At 50.3% G+C, this 24,443-nt stretch overlaps 1 protein-coding gene across 1 annotated transcript in view; it reads left to right on the forward strand.

The window, feature by feature from the left end:
• smarca4b (SWI/SNF related BAF chromatin remodeling complex subunit ATPase 4b) overlaps positions 1–24,443 on the forward strand; it is a gene marked incomplete at both ends in the record, with an annotated part of 119,881 nt that overhangs the window by 61,963 nt on the left and 33,475 nt on the right. The window contains 4 exons of the mRNA XM_084318838.1: positions 7,514–7,741; positions 8,331–8,408; positions 10,888–11,106; positions 12,156–12,421. Coding sequence (XP_084174964.1) covers positions 7,514–7,741; positions 8,331–8,408; positions 10,888–11,106; positions 12,156–12,421 — 791 coding nt within the window. The remainder of the gene's footprint in view (positions 1–7,513; positions 7,742–8,330; positions 8,409–10,887; positions 11,107–12,155; positions 12,422–24,443) is intronic.

Consider the following 24,443-nt stretch of genomic DNA (forward strand, 5'->3'; position numbering starts at 1 on the left):
ATACATTGTTTGATTTTGGTTTGCGTTCACACTGCCCTTTTTCGAGCGAACCTAATTTGTAGTTGAGTTGAGAGAGAGAGAGAGAGAGAGAGAGAGAGAGAGAGAGAGAGAGAGAGAGAGAGAGAGAGACTGTCATTACTTTTTTGTCATTCATTCTATTGGACAGATCATTTTCGGGAAAATCCCGCTTGCACACACACACACACACACACACACACACACACACACTCTCTCATGCTCGCTCGCACACACACACACACACACACACACACACACACACACACACACACACTCTCTCATGCTCGCTCGCACACACACACACGCTCTCTCAGTCGCTCGCTCGCACACACACACACACACACACTCTCTCATGCTCGCTCGCACACACACACACACACACACACACGCTCTCTCAGTCGCTCGCTCGCACACACACACACACACACCACACACAAACACACACTCTCGCACACTCTCTCATTCACACTCACTTCCAAAATGATTAGGTTGTGGCGATAAGAAAGTAGTGAGCCAGAGACGTAGGTCGAGTTGAGTACTTTACTTATCCTGCACATAGCATTTACAATAACAACAACCCGTCACCCGAAACCGGAAGTGGCATTTAACCTTTCCCCTAACCAGTACAACCCACACTCTTAAAGGCACCAGCCCACCTTGGTGAATGTCTCTTAATATAGGTCACCACACAGGCCCCCCCAGAATTCACCAAAACAAAAACTGCAACTAATTAATAGCCAGTGATCAGTCCATCAATGAACAGATTACCGCATGAAATAGTCAACGTGGAGGGGGACGGATCAAGCGGCCGAACCGACTGCGCTTAACCAAAGGGGGATTAAGGGAGAGAAGTGGGACCAGCGGCCGGGCCACGGGAGGGGCCAAGGCCAGAACAGAGGACGGGGCAGGGGTCTGAGCCGAAACCGGGGGGCGCCCCCGCCGCGGGGGTAGGGCCAACTGAACTGGTTCGTCCTTGTCCAAGTGGGCAGGCTTAAGAAGGTCTATAGTGACCCGCTCCGGCCTGCCCCCCATGTCCACAACAAAGTTTTTAGTGCCTGCCTCCAGGACACGGAAAGGCCCGTCATAAGGGGGCTGCAGCGGGGTCCGATGGCTGTCGTGCCGGATGAACACATATTTGGCCAATGGCAGGTCCCTGGGGATGTAGGACTGGGGAAGGCAGTGGCGGGATGTTGGAATGGGAATAAGGGCATTGGCAACACCCCGGGACACTGTTCGATGGGAGGCGACGGACCAGGAAGCTGTGGCCTCCGGAAGAAACTCCCCAGGGACCCGCAGCGGCTGGCCATACACCAGCTCGGCGGACGAGGCCTGGAGGTCCTCTTTGGGGGCAGAACGAAGACCAAGCAAAACCCACGGGAGGCGGTCAACCCAGTTGCCATCCGTAAGGGCAGCCCGAAGAACGGCCTTCATGTCCCTATGGAACCGCTTGCAAAGCCTGTTGCCCTGCGGGTTGTACGCCGTAGTGCGGTGGATCTTCACCCCCAGGTGCTCTGCAACTGCAGTCCAGAGCTCCGAAGTGAACTGGGGGCTCCTGTCGCTTGTGATGTCCCCCGGTGTGCCAAAACGGGCCACCCAGCAGCCGATGAAAGCCCGGGCCACCTCCGCTGCCGTAGTGGAGGACAGTGGAACAGCCTCCGGCCACCTGGTGGTCCTGTCCACCATGGTGAGGAGGTGAGTATATCCGCGGGAGGGGGGCAGGGGGCCCACCAGGTCCACATTCACGTGATCGAACCGCCTCTCCGGCACTATAAACGGTGCCAAAGGGGCTTTGGTATGGCGGTGCACCTTGGCGCGCTGGCACGCCACACATGAGCCAGCCCAGGTCCTAACATCCTTCCGGAGGCCAGGCCACACAAACTGTTTGCTAAAAAAGGCCAGTGGCTGCCAGGCCCCGCCCACCCACTGCTCGCACACCGCCCCCACTGCATAGTCAGAGGCGTCTGTCGTGAGGGCGACCGGGGCAGTGGGAGAGGGGTGCGCCAGCAGAGCAGCGTTGGCTAGCGCGGTCTTGGCAGCCCCAAAAGCGATGTCCATCCCCGAGGACCAGTCTTACTCGTCCTTGGGCACCTTGCCCCGCAGGGCCTCGTACAAGGGGCGCATGAGGTGGGCAGCATGGGGAAGGAACCGGTTGTAAAAGTTCACCATGCCCAGGAACTCCTGTAGAGACCGTACGGTGCGGGGGCGAGGAAAACTGGCAACGGCCTCCACCCTGGCGGGGAGTGGGGTGGCTCCCTGTGGAGCGACGTGGTGTCCGAGGAAGGTGATGGAGGACTGCCCGAACTGGCACTTGGTCGGGTTGACGATGAGGCCGTGTTTACTGAGCCGCTCAAACAGCTGCTGGAGGTGTGTCATGTGCTCCTCTATGGATGCACTGGCTACAAGAATGTCATCCAAATACACAAACAAAAACGGCATGTCCTGGAGCACAGAGTCCATCAGCCGCTGAAACTTCTGCGCCGCCCCCATGAGTCCGAAAGGCATTCTTAGGAACTCAAAAAGTCCAAAGGGTGTAATGACAGCTGTTTTGGGCACGTCCCGTGGATGGACCGGCACCTGGTGGTACCCGCGCACCAGGTCCACCTTGGAGAAGATGACGGCCCCCGCCAGGTGGGTAGAGAAGTCCTGTATGTGCGGGACAGGGTACCGGTCGGGGGTTGTGGCGTTATTAAGGCGACGGAAATCGCCGCAGGGGCGCCAACCCCCGCCAGCTTTTGTAACCATATGTAATGGAGAAGCCCACGGGCTGTTCGAGCGGCGCACAATGCCACGTCGCTCCATGGTGGAAAACTCCCCCCTGGCGATTGCCAGCTTGGCTGAGTCGAGATGCCGAGCCCGGGCATAGACTGGGGGGCCTTCGGTGGTAATATGGTGTTCCACCCCGTGTTTGGCCACTGCAGATGAGAACGTGGGTGTGGTGAGGTCAGGGAACCCGGCGAGCAGGCGTTCATACGGGTCCCCGGTGGCAAGTGTGTTCAACAGGCAGAGAGCTCCGCCCCCCCCCCCAACCGCCCCAAGTGTGCAGGGGTAAGAGGAAAAAGAGAGGGCATCGATCAAGCGACAGTTTTTCACATCTACCAACAGACTGAAGGCACAGAGGAAGTCTGCTCCCAGGAGCGGCGTGGACAGGGCCGCCTGGGAGAAATGCGAGGCCCTGTGCGAGATTAAAACGCGAGCCCCCCCCCCCCCAAAAGGTAAAAATACAAATATATATAATTTTTTATTTTTTTTTCATACAGTCAACATATTCTTAAATAATAGCGCTGCCCGAGGCTGGGCATGATACAGTCAACATATAGCAAGAGAGAGAGCGAGAGAGAGCTCCCGTTCTACAGTCAATATACAGTGTTATCGCTGCACAGACCCGGCAATGCCCCTGACCCTCCACCAGAGCAAGGCCAGAGAGAGAGAGAGAGAGAGAGAGAGAGAGAGAGAGAGAGAGAGAGAGAGAGAGAGAGAGAGAGAGAGAGAGATTGGAAAGAAACAACCCAACACCAGAGCAAATTGAAATGCTATTTGGCCTTAAACAGAGAGTACACAGTGGCAGAATACCTGAGCACTGTGACTGACTCAATACTAAGAAGATCCTTGACTAGGTACAGACTCAGCGAGCACAGCCTAGCCATCGAGAAAGGCCGCCATAGGCAGACCTGGCTCCCAAGCGAAGACAGACCCACTGCACACAAGATGAGGTGGAAACCGAGCTCCACTTCTTAACAACCTGCCCACTATACCAAGACATACTTCCCACAAATTGCAAACACCCAAAGAGACTTTGAAAACATCGACAATAACTCAAAACTCCCATACCTACTGGGAGAAATACAAGAATGTGAAATAAAGCCCATTTGAATTGAAGAGAGAGAGATAGATAGAGCATGTCTGTGTGTTAGAAAGAGAGAGATAGAGAGAGAGCATGTCTGTTTGTGTGTGTGTGTTAGAGAGAGAGCATGTATATGTGTGTTAGAAAGAGAGAGAAATATAGAGAGAGCATGTCATTTTGTGTGTTAGAGAGAGATATAGAGCATGTCTGTGTGTGTTAGAAAGAGAGAGAGAGAGCATGTGTGTTTGTGTGTTAGAGAGAGAGAGCATGTCTGTGTGTGTGTGTTAGAGAGAGAGCATGTATGAGAGAGATAAGCAAAGATGAGCCCCTAAAGGATATTCAACTTTTAATGGAAGAACAAAACAGAAGGAAAAGATAACTTCACAAAGGCAACATGAATATACATAGATCCAAAAGGACAAAGATCAACACTTAAATCCAAAGAGAAGAGGGTCTATACCAGAGAAAACAAAGTAGCAAGAAGCCAATGGCCGACATCACCTAAATAGGCTAACTGCAAATAGAGTAGCCAGGTACTGACACCAGGCCACACACCGTTAGCTACTACAACAGCTAGCCGGCCCGTTTGGCTCCCGAGAGAGAGAGAGAGAGAGAGAGAGAGAGAGAGAGAGAGATATATCCATGGCGGGAATAGAATAGAGTGCATTAAAAACTCACCAAACGTCCAAGAGGATGGAGACAACCGCGTGGAGTTGACGAAGTTCATCTGCCGAATGACCGTCCTCTTCATCTTGGCATAACAATGCTGCACGCGCTCTCTCTAGGTTAGCTAACGCTAGTAAGCCTTTAGCTAAGCTAGCTACTAGCCGACATCAACATGGCTATCCCGACTGAACCACACGTTAGCACTCGATATTATAACGTAGCTAAAGCTAATTAGCTGTCCCTGCCTTTAGCTAAGCCGACATGGCTAGCCTGATTGAACTGTCTAACATGCAACAACTTTCATCTTCAGTCCATCTGCCGAATGACCGTCCTCTTCGTTTTGGCTGGCATAACTAAGCATAACCTCCAAAGCTGCACGCGCAAAATAGTCAAACGCAGCTGACGCACGCCGGTGTACACATGATGTAACCCCTCCCTTCGTTGAAACCAATAGTATGTCTGCTGCAGAGCCCCAGAGCTCCAATAGTGAGTATGTCTGCTGCAGAGCCGCAGAGCCAGGAACATTCTACAAACGTGTTTAATGTGAAATATATAAGCATATAAGCAAAACTAGATTTTACGTCTGTGATGAAAAAGGGCCTCGCGGGAAGGGGGGCCTCGCAAAAAATTATAAAAAAAAATAATAAATAATTTTTATATTTTTTTCTGCGAGGCCCCCCTTCCCGCGAGGCCCTGTGCGACCGCACTGCTCGCACACCCCCTGAGGCGGCCCTGGGCGTGGACACCGCAGCCATCACAAAACCCCAGCCGAAACGGCGCCCCCAAAACACACCTCCACATACCTGGTGCCGTAAGTACGTATGGGCGTATCGTTTGCTGCGTCAATCTGGGGCCCGTGTTTGCCGTCCATGGTGTCCACGCCCTGTGCCGGCAGGATGCTGCGTTGTGCGCCCGAGTCCACCAGCAGCCGCCGGCCGGACAAGGAGTCAGTGATGAACAACAGCTTGCAGTCATGGCCGGCACCCACAGCCACTAATGAGCGCCGGCCCTGGCGTTTCCCTGCCCCTTGAAACTGCATGGCTTGCGACACTGCTTGGCCCTGTCCCCAAACCTGGCATGGTAATAACAGAGCCCGTCGTCGGGTTGGCGTCGGGCTGTCACCGCAGCCGCGGTGTCTGTATAAGCATCCATTGGTGGGGCTGAGGTGCCCTGGTGGGGCAGCAGTGCATGGACAAACTGCTGCTGCCTGTTGGCCAGGAAAACCCTGTCTGCTTCTGCAGCCAGGCCGCGATAGTCTTTGGTGGAGGAGAGGAGGGAACTGGCCAGTGCCGTGCGCACAGGCACTGGAAGCTGCCGTAGGAAAATGTGCGTGAACAGAAAGGAAGGATCTGCTGATCCCAGCACAGCCAGCATCTTCTCCCATCAACTCTGATGGTTTGCCGTCACCGAGGCCGTTGAGGGACAGCAGGCGGTCTGCCTTCTCTAACTCTGACAGTTCATACAGCTTCAGAAGGAATGTCTTTAGCGCATTGTACTTGTCAGCTGCCGGCGGATCCTCCAACAGCATCATCGCCCGTGCCGTCGTCGAAGCATCCAATGCCGCCACCACATGGAAGTATTTGGTTATGTCCTGCGTTATTCCTCTCAGCTGGAATTGGGCTTCGATGTGTTTAAACCACGGCCGGGGATTATGCTGCCAAAAGTCGGGCAACTTGACGGTCGCAGCATAAATGTTTGCTTGCAACATATTAGCGTTGTTAGCATTCGGCGCGGGTGCTTGCGGTTGCGCGACGCCGTTGTCTTGAGACATAATGCTAATGTTGTTTAACGTTAACAAATGTTCTTCACAGGGTCACCAATGTGGCGATAAGAAAGTAGTGAGCCAGAGACGTAGGTCGAGTTGAGTACTTTACTTATCCTGCACATAGCATTTACAATAACAACAACCCGTCACCCGGAACCGGAAGTGGCATTTAACCTTTCCCCTAACCAGTACAACCCACACTCTTAAAGGCACCAGCCCATCTTGGTGAATGTCTCTTAATATAGGTCACCACAAGGTACTATATATATTTCGATTGCGTTCACAGTACACCAAACAGCAAACCGCACCATGCTCCACTTTGAAAGGGACCTAGTCCCAACTTTAATCAACAGTATTATGGCGTTTATACAGTTTGTTTAAACAAGTGAACGTCCTCCGAGCTCTCTCTCTCTGCCAACAGTGCTGTCAGGTGCACTGCAGACCCGTGAGCCAACTGTGCTGGAGCATATCAACACATAATGGGCGTGTCTGCGCTGGTATCTCATCCACGCAATGTCCTTAGTGGATAGGTCGCAGAGACGGAGCAGAATCCGTGTGCAAACCCCGCGCAGTTAAGGGTGCAATTCCCACCGCGCAATCCATTCTTAGTGGATCCCGCCCTAAGACTCGAATCAAATATCTAATGCTCTTGAATAATGAGTCGGTGGTTGGTTTGCTCATATACAATTTGGCTCATAAATTATGGGGATCTTGTGGACATAAAACATCTACATTACTCCCTAATATAAGGGAGATGAATGCCATCATTTGTAATTTACATTTACATTTAGTCATTTAGATGACGCTTTTATCCAAAGCGACTTACAAGTTATTTACGACAAGTCATCAGGAAGGGTACAACTCCATCAGCTGAGTAACAATGTTCATCAAGTGTTGAGTGCTACAGTGTAGGTTCATTTATTAGGACAAATGCATGACTAAGGTTAGTTAGGGTTAGATTTTTTATATATTTTTTCTATCTTTTATTTATTTTTATTTCAATTTGTGTCCGTGACGCCCTAAACATCCATTATGTACTCATACACACGTACCTCTAGTAATAGTTTAAAAACGTCAACATACAGTATACTCGTATTTTTACAGTTACACACACACACACACACACACACACACACACACACACACACACACACACACACACACACAGGCTCTCTCTCTCTGTTCCTCACCCAGTTCTCTCTCTCTCTCTCCCTCTCCTCCAGGACTTGCAGGCCCAGGACAGAGCCCACCGCATCGGGCAGATTAATGAGGTGCGTGTGCTGCGTCTCTGCACTGTCAACAGCGTGGAGGAGAAGATCCTGGCGGCTGCTAAGTACAAACTGAACGTGGACCAGAAGGTCATCCAGGCTGGCATGTTTGACCAGAAGTCCTCCAGCTGTGAGCGCAGGGCGTTCCTCCAGGCCATCCTGGAGCATGAGGAGCAAGATGAGGTCTTGGGTCAAGTTGTCACAGACCAACATTACCCAGTTTAGTAAAACAACTCAGCTCTAGAGGTAGCTACAGACCAGCTAGCTATGGCATGGACTATTTTGACTAATGGCCATAAATGCCATGTGGGTCAGGCCTTGTCGTTCACTCTGACGAGCCATAGTGCTGGCTCCGTATCTGACCAACATGAGCGGTAGTGTACCGAACCAGTCCCCTCGACGGATCAGTAAAAATAGGCACGCCAATGTAGATAATACTTTAAACAATCGTTAAACGGAATGCACGCGACTGAACGGGAAACACGTCTTGGTGGCAGGTATCCCTGCCTGGCCAACATGCTGCCGTCTTCATCCCACCAGCGTGAGCCACATCGCTGCACGGCACAACGCACCTCTCCTCACAACAGTCGGAGGAAGGACGTATATCAGGTTAGGCCTGTCCCCAATGACCCCAGTCAAATAGCCCATTAACCGTACGCTGGCCTGTGACACATACACATTATGCACAAATACGTTTTTTTAATGTGTGACTAGAAGCTCTAGGTCACACAGCATGGAGGTGGATGCTGACGTGTGTTTCCTGTGTGCTCAGGAGGAGGACGAGGTGCCAGATGATGAGACAGTCAACCAGATGATCGCCAGGAGTGAGGAAGAGTTTGACCAGTTCATGGTCTGTGTGTGTGCGTGCGTGTGTGTGTGTGCGTGGGTTGCGTGTGTGGGTACCAGGGATGGAATGATTTTCCAAAACAGAATCTTCAGGGTATTGTATTCTTGTATTTATCACATTATATGGTTTTAATACTGATGGTCTTGGACCTTTATCACAGAAAAGGGGGTCCGTGTGTGTGTGTGCATGCGTGCGTACAGATTATTAATCATATAAGGCCATTTTGATATTTATATTCTTCACAAAGCACAAGTTGTACAATTAACAACCTCAATCATAGGCGGTCAGGTGGCGTAGCGGAGATTGTGCTCGTCACCAATGCAAGAGGCTGCGGTCTCGACTCCCGGAGAGTCAGCATTGCCTTGGCTTGGGCTGATCGCTATACTAACTCGTTTGGCTGAGTTAGGGGGAGGGAAGCCGTGGGTGGGTCCTGGGCGTTGTGGACAGCGACCCCTACAGTTCGGTCGGGGCGCCTGCACAGCGAGGGTAGGATCTGGAGAAAGGTAGTGTGACCTTCCACACGTTACACTCTCCCGGTGAGAATCTGCGCTGCCAGGCTGGCTGCCGGCTGGCTGCACATGTGTCGGAGGAAAACATGTCACAGTCTCCGGCCTCCCGGACCAACAGTAGGGGGGGGGGGTGCGCAACAACCAGGAAGGGGGTTGGGAATTGGCATAACGACTAACAGTGGGATGGGAGAAAATCGGAAAAAAGGAGGGGGGAAAAAGATAATAAAAAAAAAAGAATACCTCAATCATCACTTGGAGCGTGAATGTGATTCATCACCTGAAAGTACTCTTCTTCTGTACTTAACTTTGCATGAACACAACACTCCAACTTACTATCTTTAGATTAGGTTCGGTTTTTAAACACTGTTCATCTGAAAACATTAAACAAATGTATAGGGTTCTTTCTGTGGGATTAAATTATCCAGCCCACCTACCCTATGGAGAAGAGTCACAATCAGCCCTCTCACTCACTCCTCCTCTCATTGTTCCTCTTTCATCTGTCCAGAGATGCTTTAAATACCTCACCTTGTGGGCCAGGTTATTCACAACTTGTCCTGACTGAGCAGCATATTAAAGTAAAGAGGACATATTATGGTCTCTGTATGGATTTGGCAGTCTAAAATGTTATTTAGGTGCTGGGAAAATGAAATTTTTATACTTATATATGTATAATTAATACTTTAACGTGAAAATGCTATCTGAGCTTCGCTGGAGGTATCGCTGGTTTTGGCATAGGCCAAGGAACCTACTTGCGGACCCCACCTGCACCCCTGTGCCTAGGGCAACGCAGCACCACAAGCGATATGATTGGCACACTTGACTTGAGCCACGCCTTTCTGCATTTACCTTGCTCTCATGTGGAAGAGTTGTTAGCAAAAAGGTTGTGTGGAACTATACCCTGCTTGTGTGGAACTATACCCAAACCCCCACAACCACTGCAGATAAATGTGTGAAAAGAAAGAGAATTTGTACATGAGATATAGACGAGGCTCAAGCTGTTGTCACTAGAGTTACTTCATTGCATTATTTGAGCATCTCTGTCTTGCACAGCGTTGTCTTCAGACAGAGGTTCTGAATGCAGACAAGATGGTAGCCAGCAGTCAGTCCCAACCCATGGCTCAAGTTGGAAGTAATGTGAGCCTGTGAGGACAATAGAGCTTATTAGTGGACTAGAAACTATGGAAATGTCAAAAGACAGAGAGATGAAACTCCGTCTGCTGGTAGGGGGTGCGTCCACACCACTATTTCCAACATGCCTGCGTTCAGTTCAGTGAAGCCTTCATTAACAGTTCAACACAGCCTTGTTTAGATCTAGCAGTATCAAAGTATCAAAATCGCACATAGCTGGGGCGGCTGGGTAGCGCAGCGGACTACCACCGCAGAGACTCTGGGTTCGAATCCAGCTGTCAGTGGTACCTCCGGCTTGGTCAGTTGTCCCTACTAACACAATTGGCAGTGTTAGCGGGTGGGAAGCCGGTGGGGTATGTATCCTGGTCGTTGTAAACAGCGACTCCTACTGGTCGGTCGGGGCGCCTGCTCAGCGGGGAAGGGATCTGGGGGAGGTAGTGTGATCCTCCCACGCGTTACACTCCCCCGGTGAGAGTCCTTGCTGTCAGGTGAAAATAAGTGGCTGGCTGACTCCACATGTATCGGAAGAGGCATGTGACAGTCTTCAACCCTCCCTAGACAGGTAAGTGGGGGGGAAATGCGCGCAACGACCAGGAAGGGAATTGGCATAACGACAAAAATTGGGATGGGAGAAAAATACGGAAAAAGGGGGAGAAAAAATAGATTAAAAAAAATGTATCGCACATAGCTGCTAATGAAACATTATTAACCTGCGATATAAGATTTCAAAATAGAATTGTGTGCGCGTCACGTCGGCCAGCCAATTGAATGCCTCTCCCATCAAAAAGACGCAAAGTACATTTCCTTATTTTCTTTCTTTCTCTTCCACCCCCACCATCTCCTAGCGTATGGACCTGGACCGGCGCCGCGAGGACGCACGTAACCCACGCCGTAAGCCCCGTCTGATGGAGGAGGACGAGCTGCCCACCTGGATCATGAAGGACGACGCCGAGGTGGAGCGTCTCACCTACGAGGAAGAGGAGGAGAAGATGTTCGGACGAGGCTCCCGCCAGCGCAAGGAGGTGGACTACAGCGACTCACTGACGGAGAAGCAGTGGCTTAAGGTTAGTTATGCAGATGTCATAAGACGGGGTCAGAGAACAGGGTCAGAGATAGTGAATATCTAGAAAGACGTGGCTCTGCCTCTGCTTCCTGTAGCCACATGATCACCGTCAGAAAGCAGGAAGTCCCCCAGTGCCGACCAGAGTGGACTTAGCCCTCTGTTGCAAATATCTTATGCTCATTGTACTATATCTATCTATTGAGCTATATTTAACTTAGTTTATATCCCACATAATTTTATTCAACCTCTTATACAGTCGTACAGCCCTGGCCTATATTTTATTTCATAAATATATTATTCTGGCGGCTGGGTGGCACAGCGGTCTAAGCGCTCGTCACAAACACGTGAGACACCGGTATCGAATCCGGCTGTCAGCGTTGCCTCCGGCTTGGGCCGGCCGTCATACTGACTCAATAGGCAGAGTCAGCGGGAGGGGAGTCGATGGGTGGTAATCTGGTCGTTGTAAACAGCGACTCCTACAGGTCGGTCAGGGCGCCTGCACAGCAAGGACAGGAGATGTCGAGGGTAGTGTGAGCCTCCCACACATTACACCTCGCCAATGAGAGTCCGCGCTGGCAGGTGAAAAGAAGTGGCTGGCTGACTCCGCATGTATCGGAGGGGACATGCGATAGATTCTTCAACCCTCCCTACGACCGACCAGTGGGGGGCACATGCGAGCAATGATCAAGACAGGGGAGGGGGGAATTGGCACGACTAAATTGGGATGGGAGAAAAAACAGAAAAAGAAGGAGAAAAAGTGGATAAAAATATATATATATTATTCTATTGTGCTTAAATTTCATTTTACTTTACTCCACCACTTTATTGTATTATCTGTCTGTTAATGTCTGTCCACTAATGTTGCACCAGTAACGTCCAAAGCAAATTCCTTGTGTAAAGTATACTTGGCAATACCATTCTGATTCTGATTCTGATTCTCACAACATCTAAGGCCAATTCAAGCGCCAAATCGTCCAGAAGGTTAAAGTGTTGTATCCTACCAGGGAGAATAAAGATCTTGCCTCACGCTCCCCTAACCCTAACCCCCAGGCAATAGAGGAAGGCACGTTGGATGAGATCGAGGATGAGGTGCGTCACAAGAAAACGAGCCGGAAGAGGAAGCGGGACCGTGACGTGGACCTCCCCGGTCCCTCCTCCTCTTCCTCGGGGGGCCGCGGGCGAGGGGACAAAGATGAGGATGGGAAGAGACAGCGAAGACGAGGACGCCCCCCTGCCGAGAAGTTGTCCCAGAACCCCCCGACGCTCACCAAGAAGATGAAGAAGATTGTGGACGCTGTCATCAAGTACAAAGACAGGTAGCTTTGTTTCTACCTGCAGTATGTGTGGCCCACTTGGAACTGTTGACAACACGCTGACATAATGTAGGGCTTTCCAACATCAGTGTTCAGCTGTGAAGACTATTTTATTTCATTTCAAACCTTTATTTAAACTCGCAACTGAGGTTTTATTTACAGTCACGTCGAGTGTCCATACACAGGGTTAAGCAGAACATACAGAGTTAAGCCCAAAAAAAGGCATGTAAAATCACACAGCATATACAATCATAACAATTAGGCAAGTAAGGATAACAATCAATTAAAACGTGTACAACTTGATTGACAAAAGTTGGAGATCAAGGTTTTAAAACTCTGCAACAGAGGGGAGAATCTCAAGCTTTAAGGACTGTCGGAGTTCATTCCATGAGCTCTTATTAAACTTAAATTGGTTCTTAATGCTAGTAAAACTAAATTGATGCTGTTTTCTAGAGCCAGAAACATTGAATATGATGGTTTACACATATCTACCGTAAGTGGTTCTAGCATTGAAAGAGTCACTGAATATAAATATATTGGTGTGTGGCTCGATGAGAAATTTACATTTAAATTACATGTGGACAACCTTGTCTCCATAAACCAGCTTTCCTTTGATTAGTAGGAAGAGAGTTTTTTTCTGATCAGTCCTGGACTATGGTGATGTAATTTATAGGCATGCTGTGGCCTCAGCCCTTAAATCATTGGACTCTGTATATCACTCTGCCCTCAGATTCATCACTAATGATAAATACGACACTCATCACTGTGTCCTTTATGAGAAGGTTGGTTGGTCCTTGCTGATGGAGGCACAACACATTTTTAAGGCCCTTATTGGTAAGCTACCTCCTTATACTACATCATTATTGGAATGGAATATTGGTACCTATGGAACCCGTTCTAGTGACTGGCTGGTCCTTAACACTTTGAGAGCCCACCACGTGATAACACGTGTTATCAGCCCGACGCCTGAATGCCCACCACGACAATTAGCATGTTATTTTTTTATTAGCGATCTGAATTAATATTTCATCAACGGAGTCTCCCGTTGGTAAACCAGCCCCATCAGGAGCTCAGATGTGAAAAGACCGCCCCCTATCGTCTCCCAGATGGTAATGCACCCTTTTGGAATGGACTCAATGAAAATGGATGAGAAAAGAAAAATCCGGAATCCACATTTTACTTCTCAGGCATGTAACCCGAGCCGATCGGATTCATTGTGGACCATCAGAACAGCGTGGAATATGTGTTTACAGTATGTAGCGTTGGATCAATAAAAGCAATAGATTTTTGGAATGGCGATCAGGAATTGGAATGATCTTTTTGGAGAACATCTGATCTGAGGTAAGGAATCTATTTTACAAGTCTTGGGATAATCAGAGTTGTATTCGCTGAGCTCTCAGTGTTCGCCCTATGTGTGTGTGTGTGGGCGATGGCTTTGAGGAAATCAGAGAATCGATTTTTCAGATCGCCTATATAGCGTGCATACGTACACATATACCATCGATAATCTAGCGTTTATTTGAAAACGATTCATAAATAGGCCGAAAAATTACAACGTTTTTGTGTATTCTAGAATATTCCAGTACAGGGCGTTTATTATGGAATCTTTTTATTTTCCTTGAAAACGAGGGCTTTTCAAAATGCTATAAAACGAAAATGAACCGATAAAAAAACAATCCGCTTTGACAATGTTGACTGGAAAACGAGTCATTGATAAGCGACGGGCAGATTAGACACATAGCCATAATTTAAAACATAGATTAGGCGTTATTAACGCTAACATTGAAGTGGATGGTGGGCATTCAAGCACTAAATCGTGCGCCCCCTGCTGGCACTGAAAGTGTTAAAGGTCCCCTATCTTATAAATGGCCTTTTCCAGTGGTTTGCATTGTTTTATAGCAATGTGGGGTTGTACCAACACTGACTAGATCTGAAATTCTCATTCAGTCCCATTCCTCCAGTTCAGATGAGACAATATCCTCCCCCACTAAACCAAGCCATTCGAATTTACTCGGATCTGTGACGTGTGACGCCACTGCCCGCCCACAATCAACTGTGATACGTTTATATGAGCAGCGAGTGGAAATAATGCGGAAGCGGTTATTTAGCAGAGACCTTCAGCTGTTCACACACACACACACCATGAATCACACACAACAGTGTGTGACAGTGGCTCAGGAGGTAGAGAAGTCGTCTGGCAATCCGGAGGTTCCCGGTTCGATTCCCGCTCCTCCCGGGGCAGCGTGTCGATGTGTCCTTGAGCAAGACACTTAACCCCTAATTGCTCCCGATGAGCAGGTTGGCAGTGCACCTTGCATGGTTGCCTCCGCCGTCGGTGTGTGAGTGAATGGGTAAAAATGTGAGTAACAAATTGTAAAGTGCTTTGGATAAAAGCGCTATATAAAAGAAAACCTGCCATTTACAAGAGAACTTGATAAAACGGGTGGGAGGTAATGGGACTGGGGGGGAGCTCTCTCTCTCTCTCGTATCAGCACTCGCTGTATCACCGTCAACCTGTTGCAAAATATCATAGCGCACGCTCCCACGTGCACGCCCGTATTCCGATCCGTGCAATAATATTCACGGGGTATATATTGTCCTTTGAAACAAGTTACCGATGCATTGTCCCATGGGATTATGCCCCCCGCGGCGAAATTAATTAGTCTCTCTCTCTCTCTCTCTCTCTCTCTCTCTCTCTCTCTCTCTCTCTCTCTCTCTCTCTCTCTCTCTCTCTCCTCTCTCTCTCTCTCTCTCTCTCTCTCTCTCTCTCTCTCTCTCTCTCTCTCTCTCTCTCTCTCTCTCTCTCTCTCTCTCTCTCTCCCCCCCCCAAAGGTATCTGCCAGTGCATGTGGGTGACTGTCATTGCGCATTGCGAGTATGGGCGGAGCCCAGCCAACGTTATTGACAATTTTCACGATGTTTGCAGACCCATCGTATATTCTATATTATAGCTATGGAGACAATAGTATGCCTCATTTGACAGGCACTATTTATAGTCCAACATTGACAAACCAGTTCATTTCTACATACTTTCGTTTGTGCGCTATTTCACGCTAAACGTTGCCCCGTTTCAAAATAATCCAGTCTTGTTTTCTAGATAGTGAGATGTGACGTATTATATGCGCAAATCATTCGTGTTGCTCGCCTGAAACCTATATTATTTCCAAATCAAAGGGTATATACCATATATAGATGTTTCTTCACAAAATCATCGGGGGGGGGGGGGGGGGGGGGGGGGGGGGCATTTTAACTGAAAACTGTGATCGTTACCAAAAGCAAGTTTTACGTCCGATAAACTACGACACTGTGATCGGTACAGAAGTATGGTTTACGTACAAAAAATACCAGCTACCTAAGATAGACCTTACCTCAGTCAGAAAGTACTCCAAAATGAATAACTCCCAGTCGATCCCATGGCGATCGCAATTACTTGTGTATATTGGGCATGGCTACCATATGGGAAATAATAGCTCTGAGGCACCAAATCTTCCACCGATTGCTATGTTGTGATCCACTCTCATGTGGATCACATGATATCCCCAGTTATAAATCGTATAGCTTTACGCTCTGCTCTATTGATACTATCCCTTTAATCATTCTATCAATCAAAAAACGTTCTCCACATGTACACCCCCACTCACCTCTGCCTGGCCACACCCACATCCGCTCCTATATAAGCGGGGTTGTGGCCTCCTTCCCTACTTTCACCACCGTGAAGTTCGTGTATATCACCACTTTAGTTTAGTGCTAAAAGTAGTTAGTTGGTAAAGAAAATAAAGCGATAATGTCTTCACCACCGGAGGGCCTAGACGATTACAGTTCTACCCTCCACCAGCGCTTCACTGCCGCGGCATCCTCCGTGCGTCGTGGGGCGTTCCTGGCTCCACGGTTGTGGCAGGCAGGTGCGTCTGAGCGGTGCCCGGAGGGGAGTGTGCTTCGCCGAGGGGCCGTTGAGCTCCCATCTCCTGTGAGGTGGCCGAGTTCCGGCTCTGGTTCCCCCGCCGGAGGGCAGTCAGCCGATAGGCGGACAGTTCCTCTGGTGGCCGAGGATTTGCGTCGCAGACTCTTCGCCTCGGCTCGTTCTCGTCTTATGATGGCGAACAGCGGGGGTGAACGGCCTAGTGGCAGTGTTGTGCTGGCTCCGAGCAGAAATTCCCCAGCCTCTTCTCCATATCCGATGGAAACGGAGGATTACATGGAGGAGGCGGGGGCTTTCTTGTTCGAAGGCCCGGCGGAGACAAGACACTCTCCCCCTCGGGGAGTGGCAGAGGGTGCTATGTCTTCCTGGGGACCCTCATGCTCCGGGACTGGGTTAAAGTCACGAGATGCCCTGCTATCTGCCGCATCGGATGCTGGCTCCCGCTTATCGTTTGGAGACTGTGTGCAGCCTCCCGAACGCGAGGGACGCGAGTGACGTGGAAGAAGGTATGCAAGGGGAGTTGCTTGTCTTGTTCCCCCGAGCTCATGGCGGCCGCTGCGGCCGCTAATGGTGTGGCGTTGCCGCAGCCACTGCCGGCACCTGTTCCCGATGACATGATAGGTCATCTCTGGCACGCCGTCCTGTGAGGGAGGTAGGTGTTGTCTGCCCATTCTTCCCGTCAATGGAGGCTTACGTGGCGCGGGGACAGGTAATTTCCCGCATCGTCGGCGACTGGAGACGTGAGGCGGAGACAACGCCGTCAGAGGTCTGCGGCGGTTGCCACCGTCACCACCGCCGCTGCTGGGCCTCCAAGGAAGAAGGCCAGGAGTGGAGGAAGAGTCGCTGCCGCTGCAGCCAGTCGTCCTGCACCCGGGGTGAACGGTAGGGATCGACGTGGCCAGACGGCTCCCTCCGGGCCGGCTGCCCGTGGGGGCAAATGGCATCCTGCACGCGGCGGGCGACGCTAGTGACTTTCCCCTGTTTGCCCCTGCCCCCCCCCCCCCTCAAATATGATTTTGTTATTAAATAAAGGGTCCCTCCTGTTTACAAAACGTGTGTTGATTCACTGTATATTTGGGGATACGATACATGCAATTTTTAAAACCCACAGCTAATGCTGGGATTGCGTGATGAGAGTGGTGCAGTTTTCTCTGAAAATTGCTTTGGTCGCTATTATGTATAAACTTAGCAAGGCCTGTAGCTAGCACTCGGTCGAGGACTTATGTCTTCTCTCTTCCTGTAAAATGGCGTTCTTCTTACGGTAGTGAGAGTGAACTTATGCCTTTTATTGTGTAAAGAGGGTTGTGTGTGTTCGTGTTTTACGTTTAAGTACTCGTAGCATTGAGTCCACAACTGGGTTGGGTGTTAGCCTGCAGAAGTGGTGCATATATAGCTCTTGAACCGAGGTCCTTTGGTCCCTCTCTTTGGTCTGTTATTTTTTCTTTACTCTTTACCATCATTATACCCAGTCTGCCACCGCTGTAAGCCTATGGAGATGTTTACCTTCTTTGCAGGGCTATAACTTTTTAAATATTATAGCTATATCTGCATTACTATGGCCCATTCAACATCAATTATCTATCGTTCCGGATGTGGGAACGTTATATTTTTTCATTCATACATTGTTGTGTTAATACCGTCTAGAATAGTATGTTTTTAAGCTTTTCTGCTGTAATTCCAAAAACGCTAGTTATATACTCGTACTGGCATCGCGTCCCGCTCTTAAGCCATACCGAGATATACCTCATCTCATGTACCTAGTGTACTCCATCAACAAATAAAAACCAATACACCCAGCACCTGCCAGGCCCCGCCCTACTGCCGTACTATATAGTACTAGGCGTGGCCACCACTCACTCTTCCTCTATTTTCGTTTCCATCATAGCGGATGCATGACACCCTATGCAACTAGTTGATATGAAAAGTTTAGAGAAATTAGGTTGAGTGCTTACCGAAGATTTGCCTACCCCTGAAATCTTCGTGGCATGTTCTGGCGGCGCATTTCAGCGTTGAGTTCTGTAGTCTCCTTGTCTTGTTGACAGCAGACAGAGGGACAGCGTGTGAGGTGTAGCTATCGAGCTACCTCGCACAAGGTAGGACTTGCGCCACTAGGCATTATCGCTGGTGTTAGTAAATGCTGCTTGTTGTGAGTTGTATATTTGCGCCAGGGGCAGGATGTTTGGGTAAACGTCCCTCTGAGGGGACGTTTCCCAGGCTGTCCTGGAGCGCGCTGCTAATACTAAGGCCCTTGTTACACACACTGTTTTTGTGCTCGTTTTTATACGTTTTTGAATACGTTTGCTGTCCCTATTAGATGGAAATGCCGTTTTTGCCGGAAACGTTGTGGCCCTACTGAAAACGCTAAATTGTGTTTCCGTTTTGGAATAGCGGTAATGTTGTGTAATCTGCGCGGAGCCGTTGTTGCTCAACGCCCATGCGCAGTAGATACCATCTGCGTGCCCTTCCGGTGACAACAGAGCTGTCCCAAATAGCTGCAGCTACCATGTGTTGTCAAGTTATTGTTATAAGGACCCCAGTCCAAGCTACAACAGTCTGCATTCCCTTAACAATTGTTTGTATTGAGCTGTATTTTATTGTACCCATTATGCAATATGTTAAATAAAGTTTACATCCATTCATTCTGCTAGCATTACCGATTGCATGAGCACTGCCGCTGGCTAACGTGAGCTAGCATTAGCTATCAGACCCTGTTAGCTCAAGCTCCTCTTTCAATGACTGTGTATGAACGAATAATGGACTCTGTGAAGCGCTCTGAGTCAGAGAAGAGCGCTATATAAATCCAATCCATTATTATTATTATTATTATTATTATTATTCAATCTTAACAAGCATTAAACAAAATGGCCCAGTCATCTATTCACCTTTGTTTAATACACACGGCGTTGTCTCTAATGTTATCTAGCTACTGATAGCTCCCGATATCATCAGTTTGGTGCTGGCTGGTTAACGTGAGCTAGCGTTAGCTTCTAGCCACAATGCTATACTGTTATACTGGCATATTCCATTCACGTTAGCATGTAGCTAACAATGTAGCTAACAACATCGCCGATCCTTTTTGAGACTAAACTATCCGCTCTTGGTGGTCACTTGTGTTGATGTTCGTTTTGTTTCATCAACAAATGGCAGAACAGAAGGCAGAACACACAGTGAATGTATCCGTTTTGTTTATTGCACTTTTATTACACTTTGCTGAAAAATAAGTGCTGCATTGGGTAAATAGGCATTTAAAAATGGCGGCGCCTTGTTGACATTTTCTTTGCAGGAAGTGTATTGGCACATTCAAGTTCTGATTGGTTGAAAATTGCCTTCATGTTCACCACCTACTGCCACCTACTGCTTTGGCAGTGTACTACATCACTGTGCTCAGGTTGCAAAACGTATGTCTCACTCGGCTACCGCTACGTTGCGACCTGGAAAAGCGAAACTCATCTGAAAACTAAACGAAGGTGTAACCGCAGCCTAAATGCTGGGTCACTGTTCTACTGTTCCCCGCTGTGGGATGTCACTAGGCATGACAATGCTGGCGTTTGTGATGTGCTCGAGTTGTCCCGAGAGACAACCGAGTTGTGTATTGGCGCAAGCGGCGGGATATCTGGGTAAACGTTGTTGTTTTCCCCGTTATCCTGGAGCGCGCGGCTAACGCTATGCTATATTGGGCTACTGTTTCTGTTCTGTCTCTCTGCTACGGGAATGTCTGTCTATACTACAGTCTTCCCTCCTCTCAACCATTCATGCTGACGGTCAATCGGTGTCTACTGGGGGAGTATTGCGGGGGGGGCTTTGTTTACCTTTCATGGGTAAATGGGCTGAGGTCTAGGGCTGGTGTGCTGTTGTGAATATTATGAATGAATGCGGGACTGGTTCTCTCTGGTCCGCATCCCCTTAACGTTGTGTGCATGGGCTTGCCCATTCTACAGTATATTCGTGGTGTTAGTTCATTTATTCATTAACCCCTTCATGGTGCACACCACAGTGGAGGTTGCTGGTTGCTCCGTGTTAGCAGGGGCGGACCTTCCTACAGGCGATATAGGCGGTCGCTTAGAGCGCCACCAAGAGGGGGGCACCAAAAAAAATTTTTTTTTTTTTTTTTTGTGCAGTTTTGGCGCCCCCCTCTATATCTGCAACCATTATTTTTACATTAAAAAAATTCTAACATAAGGGAAAATGAGCCAAAAATCTAAAACGGTCGGTCGGTCTGAGCCTCAGCTTTAGGTGTTCACAGTCAGAACATGCTAGAGCGCTGTGCATTGATGGGTATCGGTCAAGTGGTTATAGAATTGAACGTTGAGGAAAGAAAGACTAACGTTAGAGAACTATGAAGAAAAAAGCCAGTGGTGTGCAGTGGTGAATCTCGCCTAGGGCGCCAAATGGGCTAGGTCCGCCCCTGCGTGTTAGCATCAGTCCTTTGCTTTTGACATGTTGAAACAGTGCCCCGCCCGGCCGACGCCATGAGGTGGGTCGGCCCGGCGAGTGGTTGGTGGGCTGCTAAAGCCTGTACCGCCACGGTATGGAATTGGCAGCGATTAGTAACTGTGTTCGAATTGCTGTTTTTTCGATCAAAAAATGGTGTCTGGTGGCGGGGCCTTGAGGGCCAGCCGACGTCGACACATCGCGCGAGGTGGTTGACGTTATTAGCTTTGACCTAGCCGCAAGCTATAACCGCTCAGGGCTCCCCTCTCCGCAGAGGATCTTGGTCTTCTGCTGGACCGGTATCAAACCGGCCCTTTCTGTCGGGGTCCCCCCTTGGGTGCGATTGCCTCGTGGGTAGTGTCAGGGTCAGATGTCCCGACACAGAACGCTCTGCTCTCTACAGGTCCAGGGTTGGCTACGCACAGCGGGTGGGACCGGGCCGCCTATCTACAGTTCCTAGCGGACCTGCGCCACATGGCGGCGGGTGCGTTGGGAGTGTCATCACATATGGCTACAGCAGTACCATATGTCGAGGTGGATGGAGAGAACGCTGAGGCGGGGACTTGTATTTACACAACCCCACCCGTTTTCGGGTTTGGTACAGACCCTATTGTCAGGGTCACCAGCAGTGACAGCTCTGGTCAACGAGATCCAATCTCTGTGGACGAAGCAAGCCATCGTCGTGGCGTTTTCCTCCCGGTGTTCTCTGGTGCCTGAGAAATCGGGAGGGGGGGTGTCAGACCCATGCTGGACCTGTCCCATGGGAAGGTTCAGCATTTTTTGGATCGTCTCCTACCTGTTGAACACTGTCAGGTGGGGGTCTGGTTCTCCTCCATAGACCTGTAGGATGCGTATTCGCATCCCCGATCTTCCATCCTAGGGCTTACCTACGCTTCCTTTGCAGGGTTAGCGTATGAGTACCAGAGGCTGCCGTTCGGCTTTTCTCTGGCTCCCTGCATCTTCACCAAGTGCGTGGAGGCCGCACTGGGGCCTCTGCATCGTCAGGGGTTACGAAGTGTATTCTGCCCTGACGACGTTCTGGTCCTTGGCGGTCAAGGTGGATCGTCAGGTCTCGTACCAGGCAGGTTCCTACCAGCCTGGGGTTTGCTGTAGACGGGAAGTAGAGTACTCCTCTTCACAGTCAACGGGTGGAGTGCTATGGGCATCCCTCTCAGAGCGTGTTGTGGACACGCTCGGGAGGCTCTGTCCTAGGACGTTTACGGCGCTGTCCGTGATACGCCTGCTCGGTATGATGGCATCTGCTCATTCCGTGGTCCCTTTTGGCCTCCTCTTCACCCCAGGAGGGGGTTACGGAGGTGGGTTTTCCAGTATGGAAATAGACCCGGTGAGAGGCAAGTGGAAGCAGCTAAGGTTCCCGTGTCAGTACTGGGGGACCTCGCCCCTGGGGAGGGCCTGGGGTCCTCACCAGGGGGGTCCCCATGGGCAGTAGGCTGTCACACGTCACGTTTTTCACCGACGCCTCCCTCGCTGGAGACGCGTCGGGCCAACGCAGTAGCTGGCAAGCCATGCTGCCCGGTCTGCGCTACGTTCAATGTGTTGGTATTGAAAGCGGTCCTTCTGGTCCTCAAACGGTGTTGATCAGGACGGACAATACGACGTCAGTGTCGTATATCGACAGACAGGAGTACGCTCCCCCCGTCTGCACCGGGCGGCGGCCGGCTGGCTATGGACGTTCTCCATCTGCGCAGCCTGAGGGCTCTCCACATCCCCGGCAGGGTGAATGTGGGTACAGGTGTAATGTCGCGGGCGGTCCTCACCCTGACGGGTGGGGATTACGTCCGGACATAGTCAGGCAGGTCTGGGACCGATGCCGTGCCGCCTGGGATTCTTTCCCCCATACATCTGTTAGGTCAGTTGTTGGGGCGGGTACGTTGAGGAGCGCAGGTCCTTGATCCTGATTGCGCCGGACCGGGGCGCAGCTGTGTGGTTCCCGGTCCTGATCCAGCTCTTGGTATCCCGTCATGGTCTGTTCCTTGGTCATCGCGGGCCCTCTCTCAAGTGCACGGGTCTCTGTGTTAGTTCCCAGTGCTGGGCCAGCTGCTGGTGGGTTGGCTGGTGAGAGGGTGAGTCTGGAGAGGATGGATCCTTCTGTGGTTGGTACCATCCGGAACGTGCATGCTCCCTCCACTATCGCGGGTTACGCGGGTAGGTGGCGTATTTTCCAAGAGTGGTGTAAGGCCACCCTCTTGTGAAGCGTTTCCTGCTTGGCGTTCGACGCCTTAAGCCGGTGAAACGCCCTTTGGCTCCGAACTGGGATCTTCGATTGGTCCTCGTCGGTTGTCCTTGGCCCCGTTTGAGCCTCTTGAGCAAGCGCTGTTGGAACAGCTGTCGTTCAAGACTGCGTTCTTGCTGGCCATCACCTCCGCTAAACGCGTGGGTGTGCTTTGTGCTCTCTCGGTACGGCCAGAGTGCCTGTCTTTTCGTTCCGATAGCGGTGCCACTCTGCGGCCTAATCCAGCCTTCGTGCCTAAAAATATCCGGAGTGCTTTCCGCTCCAGGGATATTATGGTTCAGGCGTTTCATCCGCCTCCCTTCACCTGTCATGTCCGGTCCGGGCTTGGGGGTTTGCCTCAGCCGTACTCAGGGCCTCAGGGCTACCGATCAGCTCTTTGTCTGTTACGGTGGCTCTCGTGCTGGTAAGGCACTGTCGAAACAGCGCCTGTCCCATTGGTTGTGCGAGGGCATTGCCCTTTGCTTCACGTTGGCCGGGCTGGCTCCCCCTGGGGGCGTCAGGGCGCACTCCACTTGTGGGGTGGCGGCCTCTGCCGCTCTCTTGGGTGGGGCCTCGGTGGAGGACATCTGTGCTGCGGCTTCATGGTCCTCACCGGGTCCCTTCGTAAGGTTTTACCTCATGGACATGACCGGGGGTTCTGTCTCCCAGGCGGTTCTGAGGTCTGTGGCCTCTCCTGCTTCCCGTTCTTTGGTAGGGTAGCAGGCGTGTGTGGGTGTGGGCCACAATGTGTTGTGTCACATGTGGTTCCGCCTGTGCTGTGCGTTCAAGAGGTTCTAGTTCCCTCTTGTTCGCACTCAGGTAGAGTTGACTGCCGCCCCCTCTTCATTAGGAAGAGTGGGGTGACGGGACTCCCCTCCCCCCTGATGTGGGCTTACAGGTCCTCAGGGGGTGCATTTGTCGGGCCTCGCGTCCGCTCTACCCCATATCTCGGTATGGCTTAAGAGCGGGACGCGATGCCAGTACGAGTATATAACGACAGGTTATGTATATAACCTAGTTATATGAGTACTGGCTAAGCGTGCCGCTCTTAGCGTGCCCTGAGTTCCCTTGGGGAAACTTTTCTTTGGAAACGATTTTCCGAGGAAGAGTGAGTGGTGGCCACACCTAGTACTATATAGTACGGCAGTAGGGCGGGGCCTGGCAGGTGCTGGGTGTATTAGTTTTTATTCGTTGATGGAGTACACTAGGTACATGAGATGAGGTATATCTCGGTATGGCTTAAGAGCGGGACGCTTAGCCAGTACTCATATAACTAGGTTATATACATAACCTGTCGTTATATACTCGTACTGGCATCGCGTCCCGCTCTTAAGCCATACCGAGATATGGGGGTCGTTATAGGCCCTGACGCATATGATAGATTATCGATTGGCGTTTCTTTCCTATACACGCTATATTAAAAAATTCAAATGTATATGATC

This window comes from Notolepis coatsorum (assembly GCF_963971535.1).
Source record: "Notolepis coatsorum genome assembly, chromosome: 7".
NCBI classification, from domain to species: domain Eukaryota; kingdom Metazoa; phylum Chordata; class Actinopteri; order Aulopiformes; family Paralepididae; genus Notolepis; species Notolepis coatsorum.